This window comes from Balaenoptera physalus (assembly GCF_965194825.1).
Source record: "Balaenoptera physalus genome assembly, chromosome: 17".
NCBI classification, from domain to species: domain Eukaryota; kingdom Metazoa; phylum Chordata; class Mammalia; order Artiodactyla; family Balaenopteridae; genus Balaenoptera; species Balaenoptera physalus.
This window is the reverse complement of record NC_138895.1, coordinates 82932769-82953041: the sequence shown is the minus strand read 5'-3', so window position 1 is coordinate 82953041 and position 20273 is coordinate 82932769. Positions and strand designations below refer to the sequence as shown.

General features: G+C 45.0%; 1 protein-coding gene and 1 long non-coding RNA gene across 22 annotated transcripts in view; one reads left to right on the top strand and one right to left on the bottom strand.

Annotated features, from left to right (window-relative positions):
- Positions 1–20273, bottom strand: part of LOC309646997 — a 404605-nt gene that overhangs the window by 98178 nt on the left and 286154 nt on the right. The gene's annotated exons all lie outside the window — the stretch shown is intronic.
- PTK2 (protein tyrosine kinase 2) overlaps positions 1–20273 on the top strand; it is a 254441-nt gene that overhangs the window by 130607 nt on the left and 103561 nt on the right. For all 21 annotated transcript variants that reach the window (XM_082433792.1, XM_082433790.1, XM_082433804.1 and 18 more), the window contains 3 exons: positions 6596–6650; positions 14924–15064; positions 15583–15660. In XM_082433792.1, coding sequence (XP_082289918.1) covers positions 6596–6650; positions 14924–15064; positions 15583–15660 — 274 coding nt within the window. The remainder of the gene's footprint in view (positions 1–6595; positions 6651–14923; positions 15065–15582; positions 15661–20273) is intronic.

Sequence of the window (20273 nt, the reverse complement as noted above, 5' to 3'; positions counted from 1 at the left end):
ACCTACTTGTTTATTACTGTGTTGGTTAAACATTCGTTGTTGTAGCTCAGCCTGTCTTCTGATAGCAGTTCCCTTTTTCTTAAAGTATATTGTTTAGAAATTCTTTTATATGTGTCTTTGGTGGTAAAATTCTGCTCTTGTCATCTTGTAGTTTTCTTTATTTCACCTTGTTCTTGGAAGGTGAAGATTCTCTACTCCTTAGCAATTCTAGTGTAATCGTGATGTTTTCTCAGTACTGTTCCCTGGGTTCTGTCTTCCACCGCAGCTGTTGAAAAGGCCCAGCCAGGGCTGTGGACGAGGTGTGGCTGGGAAGTGGTTCTCCAAGCACACGGAGGCCGTCCTGCCCGGCGACCGGCAGCCAGGGCCTCGGGGGGTTCAGCATTACCCTTGCCTACTGGTTGTTGCTAGTAGCCTGGAGCCACTTAGAAGTGTAAATATTTTCTCAGTATGGAAAAGAATTATACATGAATGCAGAATATTACTTGTTTCTTGTTAGTTTATTTTAGGGTTCTGGTTTTTCTTGCCAGTAAGGAGAAAAACTGTGAAATAGTCCATATAGTTGCTTAGTTTCACCAGAAAATGTATGGACAGTCTCTGTAATTTATAATGTACTGAAGAAAACTCCTTCAGCTTTACCACATTTCAGAATAACTATTTTCAATTATGCAATAAATAATCAGGCCCAACTTCGGAGAGTGGGAAAAGCACTATCTAAAAACGTTTGCATTTTTTCTTTAAACCAACTAAAGAGTTAATTAGTCTCTTTTTTCTCTGTCTTTCCAACCCTGGTAGGACCAAGGTGCCTCTTCTGTAGGCAGAGGGGAAGTACTGGCCGTGGACCTCCAGCCGCAGGCCCAGAACGTGGCCTCCTGGGGTCTTACCCTGCAGGGCGCACTCTGGAGTGTACTCGGGTGGCTCTTTTATTCACGCCTCTTGTAAATCAGAGACGGGAGTCAGATGAGATATGTTAAGAAAAATGTTTTAAGCTTAAAAACTGCATTGCTGACAATGACAGATGAAACCAAAATAAGCTAATAATACAGTGTTAAAATTATGGTTCCTAATGTGATATTGTAGAAGGAAGAATCTTATGTACCAATGATTCTTCTTCAACGTACAGAATTATACTGTGAAATTATTTTAAATGAATCACGTAACTTTTCAGTTCTGCTCATTTCCTTATTAAGTGGTTTGCTTTTTTTAAATATTCATTTTTAATCATCTTTGCATTTAATGTATTTTGCTGTAGTTGTTTGTGTAACTGTGTCTCTTCTCTACTAGAGTAAGCTGTATTGATGTAGGGACCTCCTGATATTTCCAGCACTTAGCAAAGTGTCTGATGTTTATTAGGTATTCCATCGATACTTCCTCAGTGAATAAATTTGTGATGTAAAATTAGCTGAGGTTAATTCTAATTGTGCATTATTTTCATTCATTTTTAAAAATTGTCTTTCTTGTCAATAATAATCTAGTGCTTTTTTTAGCTGCCTGTAATAATTTATCAGTGAAGGGGATGCTCACAGATTTGGCATGAATTGATTGACAGTGGCTTAACTCAGATAGAAGGTACTTTCTCTTTCACATAAAACGAGTGCTAGGCAGTCAGTGCTCCTCATCACCAGGGCACTAGGCCCCTTGAATCTTGCCACCATCATCCATAGCTGCCACCTGGTAGCCTAAGATGGCTGGTTGACCTTACCTGTCACAAGGAGGAAGAGATGGACCTTTTCTCTCTCTCCCAGCCCCCTTTAAGGACACATATGTGCATGTAGTGCTGAAACACTCTGAAACATGACATTGGCTGAAACAGTGTCACATGGCCACACCTGGCTCCGGGAGAGGAAGGCAGCATCACCTGGTGTACCTGGCTGAAGATGACTTCTCATTACTCAGGTTGAAGGAGAGGATCATTAAGAAGCAAACAGCAATTTCCATTGAAGTTAGAGAATTCTAAGTTTTATCAGTTTTTAAGAGGCTTAAGGTATCATTTTAGAGGTTAAAGGACCTCAGTGATATTCTTAATGATACTCAATTCTTGAGAGTTTTGGGGCGAGGATAAGATAGGAATACTGTATGAAAACGTGCGTTATAGTTTTATTTTAAAGTCGTTTTTGGTTGCCTTTTTTGCTGGGGCTTTAAATTTATGAGAGTTACGTCCACAAAGTATTAATTAGTTAAAGCCAACAGACAAGATCTGAATCTTCTCAGAAGTAGTGCCGAAGGAGAGATAAGTTTATACTTGACCTGAGAATTCACTTATAAGAAGCTTAATGTATGTAAATAAAGCTATTCAAGCCTCAGGGCTCCAAGGCCTGCTGTGTCATGGGTTTTGGGCATGAACGCACGTGTGCGCAGGACAAGGCTCCCGGCTGGGAGTAGCTAGGCGGTACCCGAGTGCGCTCCAGAAAGATCATCGGGGAGCTGGTGTGGGGTGCGAACCGCTGGATGGTGCCTCTTCCCCCTGATGCGGGGAGCGGCGCCTGCTGCCTGGACCGTCTGACGGCGAGTGTGGTCAGGGGTGCAGGAGGATGGCACAGTCGTGGGGGGAAGGCAGAGCTCTGAGATTTAACAAAAGGGAAAGAGCAAGACGGCCTCATCAGCCAGCAGTGGTCTGAACGTTTCATTAGAAGGACAGAGGTAAATTAAACGTTAACTAAGAAAATTCTGGTTTAAAATTGATCACAAATACAGTTTTAAGCCCCAGACACCCCAGATCTCAACGAGTAACTTTCCGGGCTCTGAGAGCGTGCTGATGGTGCCTGTCATGTGCTTGCACAGCTCGGGTCAGTGTCTCACCCAAGGAAGAGACCGCAGGGCAGTGACTCCCCTCTCCCCCTCCCCCCCATACCTAAAGTGGTGCCCAGTGTGGGGAAGCGGGGGGAGTACAACAGGCTTGCTTTCTTTGAAGCCTCAAATCAGAGTGAGTTGCATCTTAGAGAAAAGTCGGAGGAAGAGTTACTGGGAGATCCTGCTCCCGTGCACGGGCAGGCCCAGCCCAGGCTCCTGTCTGGCCCCCACTCCCTCCTGCGGGATCCGCGGTGGTCTTGCTGAGCGGGCCCCCTGGGAGTCGCAGGCGGTCGTGGTTGTCCCCTTGGGGCTGTGTGGCCGGGCCCACCGCCCTCTCTGAGGAGCCCCGGGACCCAGGGAGCCGAGGCCGAGATTTCATTGCTGTAAGCCCGCGCCACCATCGCAGTGCCCTAGGCTGTGAAGAGTCCTGTCCGCCCAGCCAGCGCGGGCGCCCTTAGCCCCCGTGGCTCCTGAGCACCTGAAGTGGAGCCGGTGCATCTGGGAACTAGATTGTTAACTGAATCTTAGCTAATTTAAGTGTGAATCCTTCATGGGGCTACTCTTGTGGACAGTGCGTTCTCACCTAATATTAATATCTCGTTAACTGCGCGTGTGGGTTAAGAAGGTTCCTTTGAGCTCACGTGGGAAATCTGACAGCCTGATACTGGGGTTTGGGAATTGGGGGGTGGCTGTATCCTAAAAGTTTCATGAAAGCTAGTTTTAGTCAAATGAGTTTACCTGTATTTAGGATCTACCCTTTGGTAACTATTTACATAGTAAAGAATTGCCTCATTATAAAGGCCAGTAGTTTTATTTTGTTTGTGCTACATCAGTAGTGTTTACTGTTTTGTTCACCTTACCTCACGGCTGTGCAGACTTTGGGCTCAAGTGAGTTTTGTGTCACATAAAGCTGAGAGCTAGCCTGCTGCCCATCAGAGAGCTCCTCGAAAGCCAGTGCCCGACACGGGCTGGAGGGAGGTGGCCACGTGTGAGATGGGACAGCCTGTGTGGCCCTGCCAGGCTTCCTGGAGAGTGCTGACTGCAGGTGTCTCAGGAGGCTTTCCCTAAACCGTGAGCGCAGCGCCTGAGGTGTTTCCCAGTGTCCTCCACCGCCAAGCCTCGTAGATGGGCTTCTTGGTAAAGTTAAATCAGAATGTGTGGAGGGGGGTGGTGGTGGTATGGAATTCTCCCAGCAATTCTGTGTTCTTTAGCCTCATTTTTATTTTCTCACTTGCCATGTGTCCCATTTTAAAGGGTTCTAATGTATGGGCAGGTGTTACAGACTCATTATTACTCAAAAGTAGTTGGAAAAACTAAACTGCATACTTGCTAAGCATTAGTTGGCCTTAGCTTTTTTTTCCTTAAATGGAGTTGTCCTCACCTTGGAAGTAAAAGTAACACCTGGTAATAGGCTTTATTTTCACACAGAAAAATTCAACCCCCTTGGTCCATCTTTAATTTTCCATTTGTGACAAAAATGAGTATGATAAATTTTCTACTTTCCATTGAACTCTAAGAAAAATATTGGGTTGGCCAAAAAAGTTCATTTGGGTTTTCTGTAATAGTTTATGGAAAAACCCGAACGAACTTTTTGGCCAACCGATAGCCGCAGAGTGGTGTTGAGTAGTGGCAGCTGATGGTCTCACCGTGGGGAAGAGGCCATCCCTGGCCCTGGTGTTCCCTGCCCCCCCATCCAAAGACTTCCGTGGCCAGCTGCCTCCTTGAGATCTCCACCAGGAGGTCTCGTGCACCCTGCTCGACCCCTCGCCAGAAGCAGAAGTCCCAGGAGGCACCCCCGGGCCCCCGGCCTTCCTCTTCCTGGTGCCTCAGCCTTCCCTTGTCACCTTTCGTTCAGCACCGCTGGCTCTGCGTCCAGAGCATCCCTGAGTCTCTGCTGCCCACCCTCCCTCCCACCGCCCTCCTCCGGGCTCCCGGCAGAGCCTCCCTCCCGCCTGCCTTCCGGCCTGTGTCCTCCCCTCCTCCCTACAGCATGTCTGCTCTCGGCAACATCAGGTCACGCCTCCCTCTGCTCAAGACGACGGCTAGTCAGGCCTGTAGACCAGACTCTTGCCAGACAGGAGGGGCGTCCCGGGTGTTTCCAGGGGAAGGGGAACTACCCGTGTAGAGTTCTAGGGACTTAACACATTCTCACTGTCTCCTCAGCACCGCTGGTGGCAGCAGGGATTAGCATCCCTATTTTACACGTGGGTCACTGAGGTTGACAGGCATGAGGGCATAGCCAAATCCTTCCTACGGCAAAGCCAGGATTCCAGTGCAGAGCTCCCTCTATGAAAATAAGTTCTTTTTATTATGGAATAGCTGCCTGCAAAGGAAGATAGGGAAGAAAATGCTCAGGAATAATGCCTCTAAGATTCTAGGGTGTTGGTTTATCTTTTATGTGCTTATTTTGCTACTTCCCATAGTGATTAGCACCCAAATCCTTAAAATGCAAAGTTCCTGTCTTTTTAGGAGGCAACAAAAAGTGGAAGAACTTGGGTGGACACTTTTCCCTGTTCATATCTGAAAAGATAAGGAAGGGAAGTTATAAACAAAAGTGGTTAGAAAAATAAATGGAAAGCCAGGAGTTGTATGAATTTGCTGATAAGTAAAACCAGAAAACTGTGTGTCATGGGAGCTGAGGAAGGATTTTGTACGGGTGTAGTGAACGTGGCCGTCATCATCATCACAGAGTGAAGAAGAGTGTGAGAACTGAGACCAGCGTTTAGCAGGGAGTTCACCGGTTTAGGTGCTAACTAGTAGAGTATGGGATAGGGGGTTAAAACGTTGGGATCTAGAGTCAACCATATAAACTCTGACATGCTTTCTATGGTTTCATTGGTAATACCTGCTAACTTACAGTTACGTGTGAAGAAGTCATCCCTGCTTTATTTTTTTAATATACTTTATATTCATTTTACTTTTTTATGTAATCCTGAAAAGGTGCCTGTATTTCGCTTTTCTCCTTCTTGATCCTTTTATATTTTCCATGTGTCTCCTGATAATCTTTCATGTCTAGAGGCTTTATTTCATCTTACTAGCGCACGATTGCCCTCTAGTGGCCAAAAGCCTGGCTCACTTAGTACCCAAAGTAAGTGGAAAATGAGAGTGAGCCATTCTTTCCATCGATTTTCTTGGCCGGAATGCTTTGAGGCTCTTGTTACTAATGATTGATTTTGTAGCTTGATCTAAAGAAAATGACTGGGATTTTCAGCATTTCCACACATTCAGCTTTTTGACCTTAGGCCACTCACTTAATTTCTCTTTTTTTGTTTTGTTTCCTGTGTGAAACTGAGATTATAAACATTGATTAATGTTAATCAAAAAGTTTATTTTTAAAAACAGTCAACTTTTAGGATTAATCTAAGGTATTTAAACTTCCCTGCTATATCCCAGATCTTTCCCTAATCAGGCCAGTCTACTTTCTATACAAATACAGCATTACCCAGTTGGAATCGAGGTTTATAAGGCTAACCTTCAGACAATGTTCAGAGAAGCACAGTTTGTTTACATGTTGTAATTTACAAAGAGGCAATATTTTAGAGGGTTTGCAATAGTAAGGCTTAAAAAAAAAAAGACTTTCTACCTAAACCAACTTGTATCGGTGTTTCCTGCACAGATCTAGAAAATTACTTGTCCCACCTGCTTCATGACTGTGCGGGTACATTGGAGCTTTATTATACTTATTTCCTTCTAGAATAACGTGTGGAAGGGTAAATAATTTAAACTGCTTTTATGTTCTTGTGACAATGTCATGTTATTCATTGATTTGGTGGTGTTATTTGTTAATACACTTCTTTTTATATTTCAGAAAAGATGTTGGTTTGAAGCGATTTTTTCCTAGGAGTTTACTGGATTCAGTCAAGGTAATTAGAGTCTGCTTTATCATAATAGGTGACCGTGCTAGGCAAACACCTCCCCCGTGGTATGTGGTTTCCTCCTTTATGTGTAAAAGTCATAATATAAAAAGCTGGCAGTTATTCTAGTCATACTGATGGCAAGTAGATTTTTAAAGGTGTAACATTCTGCCAGAAAACCATGGTTTCGCTTCTTGATTGCGAGTGCACCCGGCTAAGTACAACACCAAGAAAGTTGCGTTCACAGCGGTCCTCATCACCTAAGTCTTTACGGTCTTGGGTATTTTGACACACGAAAGTAAAGAAGCGGTACGTAAAAGAGCCATAGTGGCAGCTGTAGCGTGTGTGCACGCGTGCGTGCGCACGCGTAGAAGTGTGTTCTGAAGGTCTGTCTTCTCTTGTTTCGACCAAGGGCACTCCTCCCCGTTAGTAACTCTTGCAGAACACCAGTTCCTGTCTCTGCCTGTAGCTCCCACTGCAGGGGAGGGGACACCGGGGACCTGAGGTGTGGTTCCCCAGCCCATGCAGAACATGGTCCAGTGTGGTGTGAGGACGCAGCTTTGGATCAAGATAGAGTCCAGCTCAGATGAACTCTGCCATTTCCTAGCCTCATGGTTTTGGACCTGGTTTCTTATTTCCACAACGAAGAAAATGATATTTTGTAGGGTTGGTGTGGCTATTTAGCAGATGAGTGTGTGTATATGTATAAGTTACCGCCACAAGCACCTGTCACAGTGCAGTTTATAAACTGTGGCTCTTACGGCTCTGACTTTTCATCACAGAGGACATGTTCCACACTAGAGCAGCCATGTGGAAAACCGTCCCACTCACTGAGGCCCAAGTGGGATAAGACAGAACACAGGGGTTCAGAGAACTGGCTCGGAAGCCAGCCTGCCTTGCTGAAAGTTCTGACCCAATCACCTTGAATCACTTGGGACGCAGTTTGACCTGGAGAGTGAGGCCCTGGCGTGGGCGCAGAAGCCCACCCTATGCATCAGCCTGCCCTTTGCTGGGTGGACCCAGGGGGAGACTCTCACAAGTGTAAGACACCGTTCTTCAGGGCATTCACCCCATCATTGGACAGAGAAGTGCACCACCCAGGGTAAAAGTAAAAAGCAGGAAAGGATAAGAAAATGGCTATATCACATTAGTAGCACCATCGGTGCTCAAACATTAGTCCCAGGGTGGCCTGAGAATTACTGCGAAGTCTCCTTAGAGCCGTGTGTAGATAAGCAGTTATCACAGGAGGTATGACTGCTGGCATTTGGGAGTCCAAAAAGTTATTCTGTATTTAAAAAGGATCCTCAAACTCCAAACAAGCCACCCCAGGTCCAGCTCACAGGTGCCATGGTGTAAGTGTAGCCGAGGTGAGAAGGCCCTGGGGAGGTCCCCCATCGCCGGCTCTTCTAAAGCTCAGCCTCTCCCATACAGACTGCTCACCTCCCCAAGGGGGGCTGAAGAAACATCCTCTACCTTAGGGTCCTGCTCAGGATCTTAATTTTTAATTTTACTTTCTCAGGTTTTAATTACTAGATATTTACTTGTTTGCATTTTGTCTGCCTGCTTCCATTATATTTTAAGATCCATGAGGACAAAGATAACATCTGCTGTGTTCTCTGCTCTAAACCCTGTGTTTGGCATAATCCCCGGCACACAGTAACATTCAGTAAATCTTATTTAAGTGAAAAAATGAATGAATAAGTTTAAGGGCCACTTGAAAGATGACTGGACTTAGAGGAGGCACTTTCCAGGTAGAGGGTACCGTGTAGAAGGAGGCATGAGAATAGCGCAGGTGATACTCCTTCACAAGATAGAAGAATCGGAAGGCTGGAGAAGCTCGTTTCCCTGGGCAGCCCGCTCTGCCCCTGCTGTCACTCCAGAAACGTCCCCGTTCCTGCACAGGACTTGTCCCCTCCAGGTGTCTTTCAGGCTGTCCCTCAGGACCCAGCCTGACCGGCCTTCCTCATCCTGACCCTGCTGCCGACCCTAATGCGCTTCTGCTGCTGTTTGGGCTCCAGCTGGCAGTCAGGTCAGCCCTGTGACCAGAGCTCAGACACTGCGGTCACCTGTGTGGATGTCAGTACTCAGATGAGAGCACGTAGGGGCCCTGGGTGTTCATGGCAGGTTTCATGGCAGGGGAGGGACATGGTCACCTTTTGGACTTTAGAACATAAACCTGACAGCAGCATGGAGGACAGATCGAAAGCAAAAACACTCCAATCAAGAAGGGTTGGAGGTGATTAAGGTAATCAAGGTGTGCAGTGTCAGCCCTGGATGCAGTGGTAGCTGAGCCTTGTGTGTGCGCACGGGGAGTGGAGGGGAAGGAACTGACCCTGTGGAGCTTGAGAAAACTTCACGAGCCAAACAGATAGCACTTGTGTTTTCTGAAAGGTTCAGTTGCTGCTGATTTTGATGCAAGCAGGGAGAAGAGAATTGACTTTTAGCTTCTGTTTCTTAGGTACAGATTCGTCTAGTGTTTCATTTCTCACATGCTTTCTAATATAAAGGAAATCAGTATACTTTTGTAAAACAAATAATGTATATTTGGCTTCTTAAATAGCTTAATCAGTAGTTCATATCCTTGTGCCAAAATTTTTTCACCTTCTATGTAAATTCTTTCAACTGATTGCCATCAGACTCTTGTGGGTATGACTGACATAAACGTATACCCATAGGTGTGTAACAGCTACAGTACAAATTAGGTTGTGTTCAGACAGTCTCCTCTTCAAAACTATTGCCAGTGAAACTTCAGCTAACAAGAAATTCACATCAGCTTCTTGTTTCTCCCGGACTAGCCCTATAGAATGGCTAGACCAATTAGTATTTGCTTTTCCAAAGGCCATTTTGTTTTATATGCCTTTTTCCCTTCATATCTAGATTTCTAGAAGATCATTTGTAGTTAATGCTCACATTGAAGGGTTGAAAGGTTACCTTATATTTGATGGAACTTAAGCTATGATTGATTGATGGCAAAACAGGATTGGGGTGTATGTGCCCGATTACTAAGAATAATTTACAAGATATTTAAATTTTCTGACTCTTTGATCTTAGTAGTGCCAGAGGCACATTTTTAAAAACACTGTACCAGTAAAACAAGTCAATCCCAACCTGAGGATAGTCTACAAAATTGACAGCTGGGCGATGGGGAGACATGAGTAAATGCAGTGTGGGGTCCTGGAGCAGTGAGAGGGCGTCAGTGGGCAAACCAAGGGGTCTGAGTAAAGTCTGCAGCTAGCAAGTACTCTTGTACCAATGTTGGTTTCTTAATTTTAACGGATGTGCCAGTGTCGTGTGAGATGTTAACTTCCAGGGCAGGGGTAGTGGGGAGGTGGGCGCTGGGCAGGAATTCCGTACTGTCTTTGCAGCTCTTCTGTAAATCTCAAATTATGTTGCAAATAAAATAGCCAAATTTCAACTTATTTGAGTATAATTCACAGCAGAAATGTAATTTCAGAACTAGAAATGTTGCAAGATCAATAGGTATCAGTTTTTTGAAGTATCTGTACTTCAAAGTAATAGAGTGGTTTCCTAGGGTCCTTTCGGGAGCACTTAGTTTAGTCACCATTCCCATCCCTGTGGTTAGCACGGAAGTGCCTGGCTCAGCAGTCATTCAGCGACCAACTCCTGGCGTCTGCTGCGTGCCAGGGAGAATGAGGCCTGGTGTCAGCACGGAAGTGTCCGTCCGGTCTGGGCTTCTGTAAGTAGGGTGGGAAAAAAGCACGCTTCAGACGTACACACACACACATACACAATGGAATGCTACTCAGCCATAAAAAGAAGGAAATCTTGCCACTTGCAGCAATGTGGATGGGCCTTGAGGACATTGTGCTCAGTGAAGTAAGTCAGACAGAGAGAGACAAATACTGTGTGACCTCACTTATATGAAAAGAAAAAAAGCCAGCTCCTAGATACAGAGAACAGGTTATGGCTGCCAGAGGTTGGAGTGGGTGAAATGGGTGCAGGGCTCAAAAGGTACAGACTCCAGTTATAAAAGTAAGTCCCAGGGATGTGAGGTGACTGTAGTTATCAACACTGTTTTACATATTTGAAAGTTGCTAAGAGGGTATGTCTTAAAAGTTCTCATCACAAGAAAAATGTGTCACTCTGTGAGGTGTTGGGTGTTAACTAGACTTACTGTGGCGATCATTTCACAGTATATACAAATACTGAATTATTACATTGTACACCCGAAACTAATACAACGTTACACGTCAGTTAAAAAACACACACTTCGCATGCACTGTTACCGTATCTATGTTTAGCATTTGGTAGGTGGGGAGATAATTCCTCAATTAATATTTCTTAGCCTGCTCCTTTTTTTTTGCATATTCTCTTTAGCGCTACATTATAACTTTTTCATCCAGGAGGCCCTCGGAGTCCATTGTTGCTAGCAGCATCTGATAAATATTGGGTTGATTAATATGAAATTATTTTTGTTGTTCAGAAGGCTGAATAGCAGCAATTTCCGATGATTCATCCTAATAATACTGCCTCATTTTGAGTAGTTTTCTCTCTATATATAAATTGGTTTAAAATTGACTAGCATTCATTGATAGATGCCTTGTTTCCTAAGTCTGGGCAAACACAAAGCAGATGTTGAAACCCTATAAACAGGGAAGTGTATTGATTAATATCAAGAGATTCTAGGAAGTCAGATTTTGTGGAATTTTTTCCTTACTGAGAAAGGAGGAAAGAACTGATGCTTTCTGAGGCATCCTTCTTAGAAACGAATCTGGGGCTCCTTTCAGATAGCGAGGGTTTTCTAGTTCCTGCCCAACACTGGCTGCTGCAGGCCGGAAATCTCAGTCCTCTTGGGTGGCCACATTGAAGTAGAGACCCCGAGAAAGCTCAGGCACTCACTCCTGGCCAGGTGCGCCCACCCTTGCTGGGCGGGGAGCCGGGGTGTGGCTCTGTGTCCCAGGAAGTAGCCCTGAATGGGCGCGCTCCCTCCTGCAGCTCCTGCGGCTGCCGCTTATGAGTGTGACCTCCTGTCTTAGCCGGGTGACGTGTAGGACTCGGGAGGGGCCAGGCAGAGCAGCATGCGGAAAACTGACAGAGTCAGCTGGATGACACAGAGGCGTGAAACTGTAGCTCGGGCTGTCTGTCTGCTAACACTGCACAGTTACTATTTTCAAACCGATTTGCCCAGTTACTCAGAAGTTTTCCGGCAGGTTGAGTGGTCAGGTGCACAGTTTAGTTGACCCCGTGCACACCCATTCCACGGGTGCTGTGGGTCGGGGGACAACAGCGAGGGAAGGAGACGCGGAATGGGGAGCGCCTGTGCCGTGGGCTCGGTAGGAGAACGAGGATGAGCAGGGACCGTAAGGTGTTGCATTTCATGTTTACACGTATGCGTATTTACCTGTCACGTGTGAGTTACTTCTACACACTTAATAGAGAACTAACTACGTATAATGCTCACATCACAGGTATTTCCATTTCCTTGTTTTTCACTAGTCTCTCTTCTACCAGAATTCTGTATCCACGGGAGACCATCACAGAAATCAAGGCAAGAGCGGGGCTCCTGCTTGGGAAGCTTAGAGAAAAGAATGTGGCTTTTGGAAAAGCACTTTGAGGATGTGTCAGTGCAGTGGGTTTTGAGAGGTGGGCGAAAGAGGTCAAGGTTGCCGCCTAGGTTTCTGTCTCTAAGCCGCTGGGAGATTTGCTGAGATGAGGAGGACCAGGCCTGGAAGAAAGTCACAAGTTCTCTTGGTGGCACGCCAGGTTTCAGGTGTCTGGGAATTTCAGGTGGAAAGCTCAGGTGGGCACGTGCACATGTGTGGTTCTAATGCTCAAGAGGAGACGCAGAGAGTGTTTGCAAAGCCTGGAGTCAGAACAGCTGTTAAATGCCGTCTCAGCTGTGGTGAGAGTGGCCTTTTTCAGTCTCTGGGCTCGTGGCCAGAGCTTGGACGGCTCTCCCCCAAACCACGCGTCCCAGACTTTTCATTTACATAGTGTCCAAGGCCAACCACTCATGCTGTAGGTAACATCTGATAGTCAAGCCTTGCTGCCCTTGAACGCATTTTGCTTCTCTTCAGTTTAGTTCCTGTGATCTAAAACCATAACTGATACTCTTCCAATCGCCTATAGTTCCACACTTGGCTCACCTGTCAGAACCCCAGCCCTGGTTAAAACCAGTGTTGGCCTACCAAGCAGGCTTTGGCCCGCACTTCTTTCCTGCGGCCACTGTATTTGTGGGAGTCATCAGGCTCCATGCCTGTAATCACGTCGGCTGGAGACGGTAACGTTCTGACCCAGCCCTGCTGTCTCCTGAGCTCGGGTCTATATCCAGCCTTATGCTCAGTGGTTCAGATCGGGAGACTTGCGGATCTCAGGCACGTTCAGAATTAACGTGACTTTATCTTCCCGGAGCCCGCCCCTTCTGTTTGCCCGCTTGTTCCACCCAAAACTCGAGTTGTGTCGACTTCCCGCTTTCCCTGCCATCTCGAGCATCATCCAGGCGGCCATGCGTGCCCGGCGCCGGTCTTTCTGCTTCCATTCTCCCCCACACCTTCTCTGCAGGAGCAGAGCCAGCTGTTGAAATAAAAGTCACCGGCCCTAGGTTATCTAGGGCCTGCTCTCTGCCCGCCGCCGCCTCGCGCCCTGGTCTTCATCTCCAGTAACTGCAGCCCCTCTGGAACTGGATCCCCCGCTGACCACAGCTCCTAGCTGTCCAGCTCACTCTGCGGTGTCCCAGATCCAGCAATCCTTTGACCACACTGGTACCTTCAGGCCACTCCAGGCAGGCTGTCACTGCCCTGACCCACCAAAGTATGCCACCCCCTCCTGATTCACCTGCTCCCACTTCCCTGACTGCTGAGATGAGCAGGCCGCCATGGGATGAGGTCCTGTCCCTGCCCCTCCAGATCCCCGCCCTGGTCCTGTCTCCAGTCTCCTGGCTTTGCTTCCTGTCTGTGTGCTTCTCACACCGAGGCTCAGGCGGCCCCTGCTATTCTCTAAGACCCTCCTCCGCCTCGCTTCTCCCGGTCTTGGCCATTTCAGTTCAGTGGTAACTCTTACCTCTCAGTACATCCTGTTGGTTCTGTTTTCAAAACAGGTCTGAAATCTGACTACTACTCACTCCTTTCTGCTTCTACACTTGTGCAGCAGTGCCTGGGTCCCATCACCTCTCGCCTGGATTATTTTGGTGGCATCTCACTGGACCTCTCCTGCTCCCTTCATACTGTTCCCAGCATAGCGGCCGGAGTATTCCTGTTAAAACCTATGTCGGATCACAATATTCCTATTCCAGGCCGCCCCAGGGCTTTGCATCTCACCAGGGTGGACCCAATTGCTTCCTGTGGCCTGCATCCTCTTGCCCCCTTCCCCAGACCTCATCCATCACACATCCTTTGCCCGCTGGCCCCCTCAGGCCACACTCCTCTCTCTGGCACACCATAGACTGTGGGCTCGCCACCCTCCACCATCCAGATGCTCATGGTTTATAAATAGAAAACTCAGATAAGTGAAAAGGCACCCAGAGATCACCTGTGATCCCACTACACAGAGAAGAGAGGCATGGCTGGTTTGTCTTCACTGTGCGTTGGTGCGTGTGCCTGCCTGTGTGAGGCCCATATCCTGTGCTCTACTTTTAAAGGCATCTACACTACAACAGATTGCCTTGTCTTATTTTTTCATGTAGCACTGTGATACGGATTTTCATGTCAGTCAATGGGATGTGCACAGCAGTCTTAGGACATCTGGGTAGCAGACACACTGCAGCGTGCATGGCCGGTTGTGGGGTACTCTACACACTTCCGTGCTGAACCTCCTTGTTGCTGGATCTTTGCATAGTCTTTCATCATTCCTAAAGAATAATTTCTCAAAGGTTATGGTTTTAAAGTTTTTGATTTCTTATTGCCAAATTGCCTTCAGAAAGGGTGTGTCGACTTCCCCTCCCAGGTTGGGATGTGTGAGTGCCTTTATGTCCCCTCCTTTGCCGACTCCAGGTCACATGCGAATATAGCCCTTATATTTTTAATGCCTATTTACCACATGTTCTAATAAGCCAATTATTGCTTTACCAATTTCTGTTTAAGAAATAAAGCTCGGTACTACTGAACTGTATACTTGAAAATGGTTGCGATGGTATATTTTATGTGTATTTTACTATAATTTTTTTTTTAAAAAAAGAAACAAAGCTCTGATAAATACAACATTTGGTGAACGGAGGTGGTATTAAGTGGTGGCTGGACAAGAAATGTTCCTTGGTGTTGGCTGTTATTGCTGTGGTCTTTACTCATTGTTGGCTCTAAAAAGATGTTTGTAATTTTATCATGCAGGCCAAAACACTAAGAAAATTGATCCAACAAACATTTAGACAGTTTGCCAACCTTAATAGAGAAGAAAGTATTTTGAAATTCTTTGAGATCCTCTCCCCAGTGTACAGATTTGATAAAGAATGCTTCAAGTGTGCCCTTGGTGTAAGTATGGGGACCTGGAAATAGGGTGGGACTAGGTGTGATTTCTTTTGCTTTTTCTTATCCATGTATATCTAAATTTCTGATTGAAATCTAATTTGTCACATTTTTAACAACATGAGAATATTTTATCATTTTACAGTGGGAAAAATACAAAAAGAAAATGTGTCAACGTGAGACTAAAACCATCCTTTTTTAATAGCATGCCTAAGATTTTTTTTTTTATTCCAGCCCAGCGATTCATTGATTAACTGTTCTCTAAGGGCTAGTTTACCTATTCAGATAATCTTCCCAAAGAAACCATTGGCTTGAGACCCACTGGAATGAGCACAGTCTGTCTGTCTCTGCTTAGGCTCAGCAGATGCTGCACCATGAAGTTGTAAATATTTTGTATTATTTGGTTACAAAGATCAGTAGCAAGCTAGTCCAGCCCCCCTTTGGTCCTTTAATATGTCCATGGTTCTTTATCTAAAATATCTTTTTCCTTCTGGTACCTTTGCCGTCACCTGTTTCACCTCAAGTCAAGCTGGATTATTTCGGTGGAGCTGGCGATTGGCCCCGAAGAAGGAATCAGTTACCTCACAGACAAGGGCTGCAACGTAAGTGTGCTTTGGACAAGTCTTGGGAGCGGCCTGTGTGGAACACACCTCCCGTCGGACCTGATTGTGGACAAAGGGGAATCAAAATAAGGAAATGAGGATTCTCTTGGAAAAGACATCATTCTGCCATTAAAGCTTTCCGTTTCAGAGCATTTATTGCTCAAGGGAATGAAAGGAAGAGACAGCCTAGGTCGAAAGTTTTTGAAATTCTTTAGTCAGGAAGGAAAGGAATCACACAAATTGCACATATGTTGGTGAGATCTGAATGGGGTTGTTACAGTTTATCTGGAGAAGTTTTAGATACTAATTTCTTCATTCAGTTCTACATCTAATTTAAGTATATTTGTACTTGTAGCATGTCCTTTGAAACAGCCTCTTCTGGCTCTTTCCAGGATCAAAAAAATCACTAAGAAAAGGGCAGCCAACCCAATAGAGGATGTCCAAATAGTTAAGACATAAGTGAAACGACGTTCAGCCTCATAGTCATCAGATAAATGCACAGTGCGATACTATTACACATCTACCAGAATGGCTGAGATGAAAAAGATGTGTAATTCCAGGTGTTGGCAGGCATGTGGAACAGCTGGACGTTTCACACACTCTGTGAGGGTATAAAGTGGCACGACCTCTTCAGAAAGCCCTGTGACGTTATCTGTCTTCTCTGTGATTTGTAGTCTCTCGTATTCTCTTGCAAGGTTTTCTTTGTCCTTTCGCATTTAGCCCCTGTGGAATTTTGTGTATGGTACAAGGTGGGCCTGTGGTGTGTCCGGAGGATGGGCTCTGGAGTGTGCAGCCGGGGTTCCCAGCGGGTCACTCTTCATGCTGGCCTTGTGACTTTGAGTCCATTTCTTCACAGCCGGCTTGTGTTTCCTCGTCAGCAAAATGGCAATAATGATTACAACTCCCTAAGAGGGGTGGTAGGAGGATTAAGTGGGTACTGAGTGTGCAGTGTTGAGGTGAAGGCCTTGCACAGAGGAAGCACTTAGAGGATGCTGGCTGCTGGCATTGCCCCCTTGTTGCTCTTCTTGTTGGTATCCCAGTGAGCAGCCAGCCGTGTCAGCACAGTAATCGTATCTTTTACCTCAGTTGAATTTCTGCCATCTTTGTGATCTAATGCTGGGTCCTCTGTTCTGGTCCAAGGACACAGTTCTCTCTTTCTGTACCGATTCCATCCAGATGGGATTGCTCTGGGTTGGTGCTGCATCCCTGTGTCATCTTTTTTTTGTACACTTTCTGCATATATCGTTTTTCTTTTGTACACTTTCCTGGCTGTTACTGGCTGTTTAGTCTTTCAAAACCAAAGTTACAGAATTAGCAGAAAATTCTGTTGGGATTCCAACTTGTTTGTTAATTTGTGAAAGTAGATACTAGTTATCTGTCCAAGAATATGGTATATCTTTCTATTTGTTCAGGACTTCTTTTTTTTTTTTAATTATTTATTTATTTTTGGCTGCATTGGGTCTTCTTTGCTGCGCGCAGGCTTTCTCTAGTTGCGGTGAGCGGGGGCTACTCTTCGTTGCAGTGCGCGGGCTTCTCATTGTGGTGGCTTGTCTTGTTGCGGAGCATGGGCTGTAGAGCTCAGGCTCAGTAGTTGTGGCGCACGGGCTAGTTGCTTCACGGCATGTGGGATCTTCCCGGACCAGGGCTCGTACCCATGTCCCCTGCATTGGCAGGTGGACTCTTAACCACTGCGCCACCAGGGAAGCCCGTTCAGGACTTCTTTTACATCCTTCAATAAGATGTCATAGTCCTTTTCGTATTGATTTTTTGTATTAAGCTAATTCATAAGTATTATAGAGTTTTTGGCCTTATTGGGAAAATTTTTTTGGCCATTTCCAATTTAAAATTCATACTGTGAGCATAGCAGAATATACTTGATTGTTGTTTATCATATATTCAGCAACCTTGTTCATTTAATAAGTCATTTTTTATTAGAATCTTAGATTTTGTAGGTATATAATCATGTAATCAGCAAAAAAAGAATAGTTTTAACTTTTTTCTTTAATCTATGCAGTTCTTTCCTGTTCTCATATTCACAGGCACCTTGAAGATCATGTTTAATAACGGGTGGTAGAGGATATCCCTATCTTGTTTTAGGTTTTAATTTATCAGTTAAAAGTATGTCATCATTTAGGATAATTTTTGATGTTGGGTTTTAGTAATGTATCTTTTTTTTAAAAAAATATTTATTTATTTGGTTGTGTGGGGTCTTAGTTGCAGCACATGGTCTCCTTAGTTGCAGCATGCGAACTCTTAGTTGCATCATGCGTGTGGGATCTAGTTCCCTGACCAGGGATCGAACCCGGGCCCCCTGATTGGGGGTGCAGAGTGTTACCCACTGCACCACCAGGAAAGTCCCTTTAGTAAAGTATCTTTCATGTTTCTAAATTATGCCCTTCTCTGCTTAGAATTTTTATTAGGAGTGGCAACTAAATTTAACTGAAGGCTTTTTCAGCCTTAATGATATGATCCTGGTTTTTTCTCTTTTAATTTGTTATTATTTTATATTATCTTGATTAGAGGTGCTGATATTGAGCCATTTAATAACTCCTACTTGGTTATGTTATATTATTCTTTTGAAATAGTGATTTATTATATGTGCTAATATATAGAATTTTTGCAACTATTTATAAGTGAGATCAATCTAGTCTTTTTATATTAGCTCTATGAGGACATGATATTAGAAGTTACACTAATTTTATCAGGCGAATTAGGGGGCTTTTCATCATTTTGTGGCCTGAAATATTTTAAGTCAAGGTAGAGTTGTGTGTTCTGTGAAGGTGGATAGAATCAATCTATGTAACCACATGGTGCCTTTTTCAATGGTGGGTGTTTAACCATTTTTTCAACCTTTCCAGTAGTAATAGATCTATTCAGGTTTTCCATTTCTTGTGTCAGTTTTGGTAATTCATACTGTTAGCGTTTCATCTGCTTCTCTACATTTTTAAATTGTTGCCATGGAGTTCCATCTCGTGATACTCTTATGATCTTTCCAGTAACTTTATTTCTATATCCTTTCTCAGTCCTAAGCTTGTCTATTTGGATTTGTCTCTTCTTTTCAGATTTGCAAAGGATTTATTTCAGCTGCTTTTGAAGGACAGGCTTAGCGGTTAGGGTTATAGCATTGATCTATTTGTCTTCATTAATTTCAGTATTTATCTTCACAGATTTCCTTTTCCTAATATCTTTTGGTTATTTTTATTCTTTCCTTCTGCTGTTCCCTTTAAGTACTTCTTTAAAATTTATTCTTTTTATGTGGCCGACCTTGAGGGATAATGTCAGAATGAGTCAGAAAAACAATGGGTTAAAAGAAGGAATAAAAAATAAGTTAAATACAATAATTTCCATAACTCAACTTTCTTTTTGTGCTTTGGAAATTTTTTTAAATTGTAAGATGCCAGTAATGGGAATATTTTAATATAACCATTTACTGAAACTAATTGAGATATTTCTCATTTCATGTGTCACCACTGACTTAATGATATTTGGTCCCCAGTGTGTTAGAAGGACCCTCAGGCCTCCTCTATGACAGTGTATGTACCTTGTGCCAGCAGCTCAAACATCAGACTAGCATTGCCCTCGGTGATGTCCTTTTCCAAAATGGTGAGCAACTCATAGTAACATTCCAAAGACAGGAAAGTGTAATATTCCCTGAATTACACCTAAGTTGCATTCCTGGAAAATTCCATGCAGAGCATACTTTGTGTTTCAAAATAGATGTGGGTTCTAGAGTCAGGTTTTTCACCAGCATGAATAAACACCAGGACGTTTGAAAGCCATTCAGGACACAAGACAGTTTTTCACCATGTGGGAATTTCCTGCACATTATATGGCCTCTCACAGCCCTGGTCCTTATTCATGTTCCTCATTCTTTGGTCAGCTGAAAACAACCCCCAGGGAATGGCCCTGCCCCACTGAGACCAGAGCACATCCCATCAAGACGAGGTCCTGGTGGGGAGTTAGGTCAGAGAGGCAGGCAGAGGTCAGATCAGGTGGGTGTTTGATTCCTTTTGACTAGCATTATACCGTTTTTACAGGGGACTTAATAGGACCAGATTTACATTTTAAAGTACCTCCCTGGCTTCCGGGGGCTGTCTGTGTAGAGGACGAACACGGATGAAGGGACACTGGCTGGGAAACAATTGCAGGACGGATTCTGAGCACCGTGCAAGACGGTGGCTTGTACTGGAGTGGTGGCCGTGGGGATGAGGGAAAACGCACGGATTCTGGGTGTTGGGAGCTGGGCTGGATATGGGGTAAGGGAAGGAGGGGAGTCAGTAATCGTGCCTTCATATTTCCACTCAGGAACCAGGTTGAATGGTGATGCTTTTGTTGAAGTGAGGAAGACTGGAGGGGGAAGGGGGTCCCCGTGACTGTGCTGGGTGTGCGGTCAGTCTGTCTCCAATGTCCACGCGGGGATGTCACGTAGGGAGTTGGATACTTGAGTCCGAGCTCAGGACTGGAGATGGTACTTGTGCCACAGGACTGGATGGTGTTCGCCGGGCAGGCCTTGCACAGCTGGGGAGAAGAACGGGGCCCAGCACAGAGCCCTGTGGCACTTGAACATTTGTGGGTTGAGTAGGGGAGAAGCCAGGAAAAGGAAGGAGAGCCAG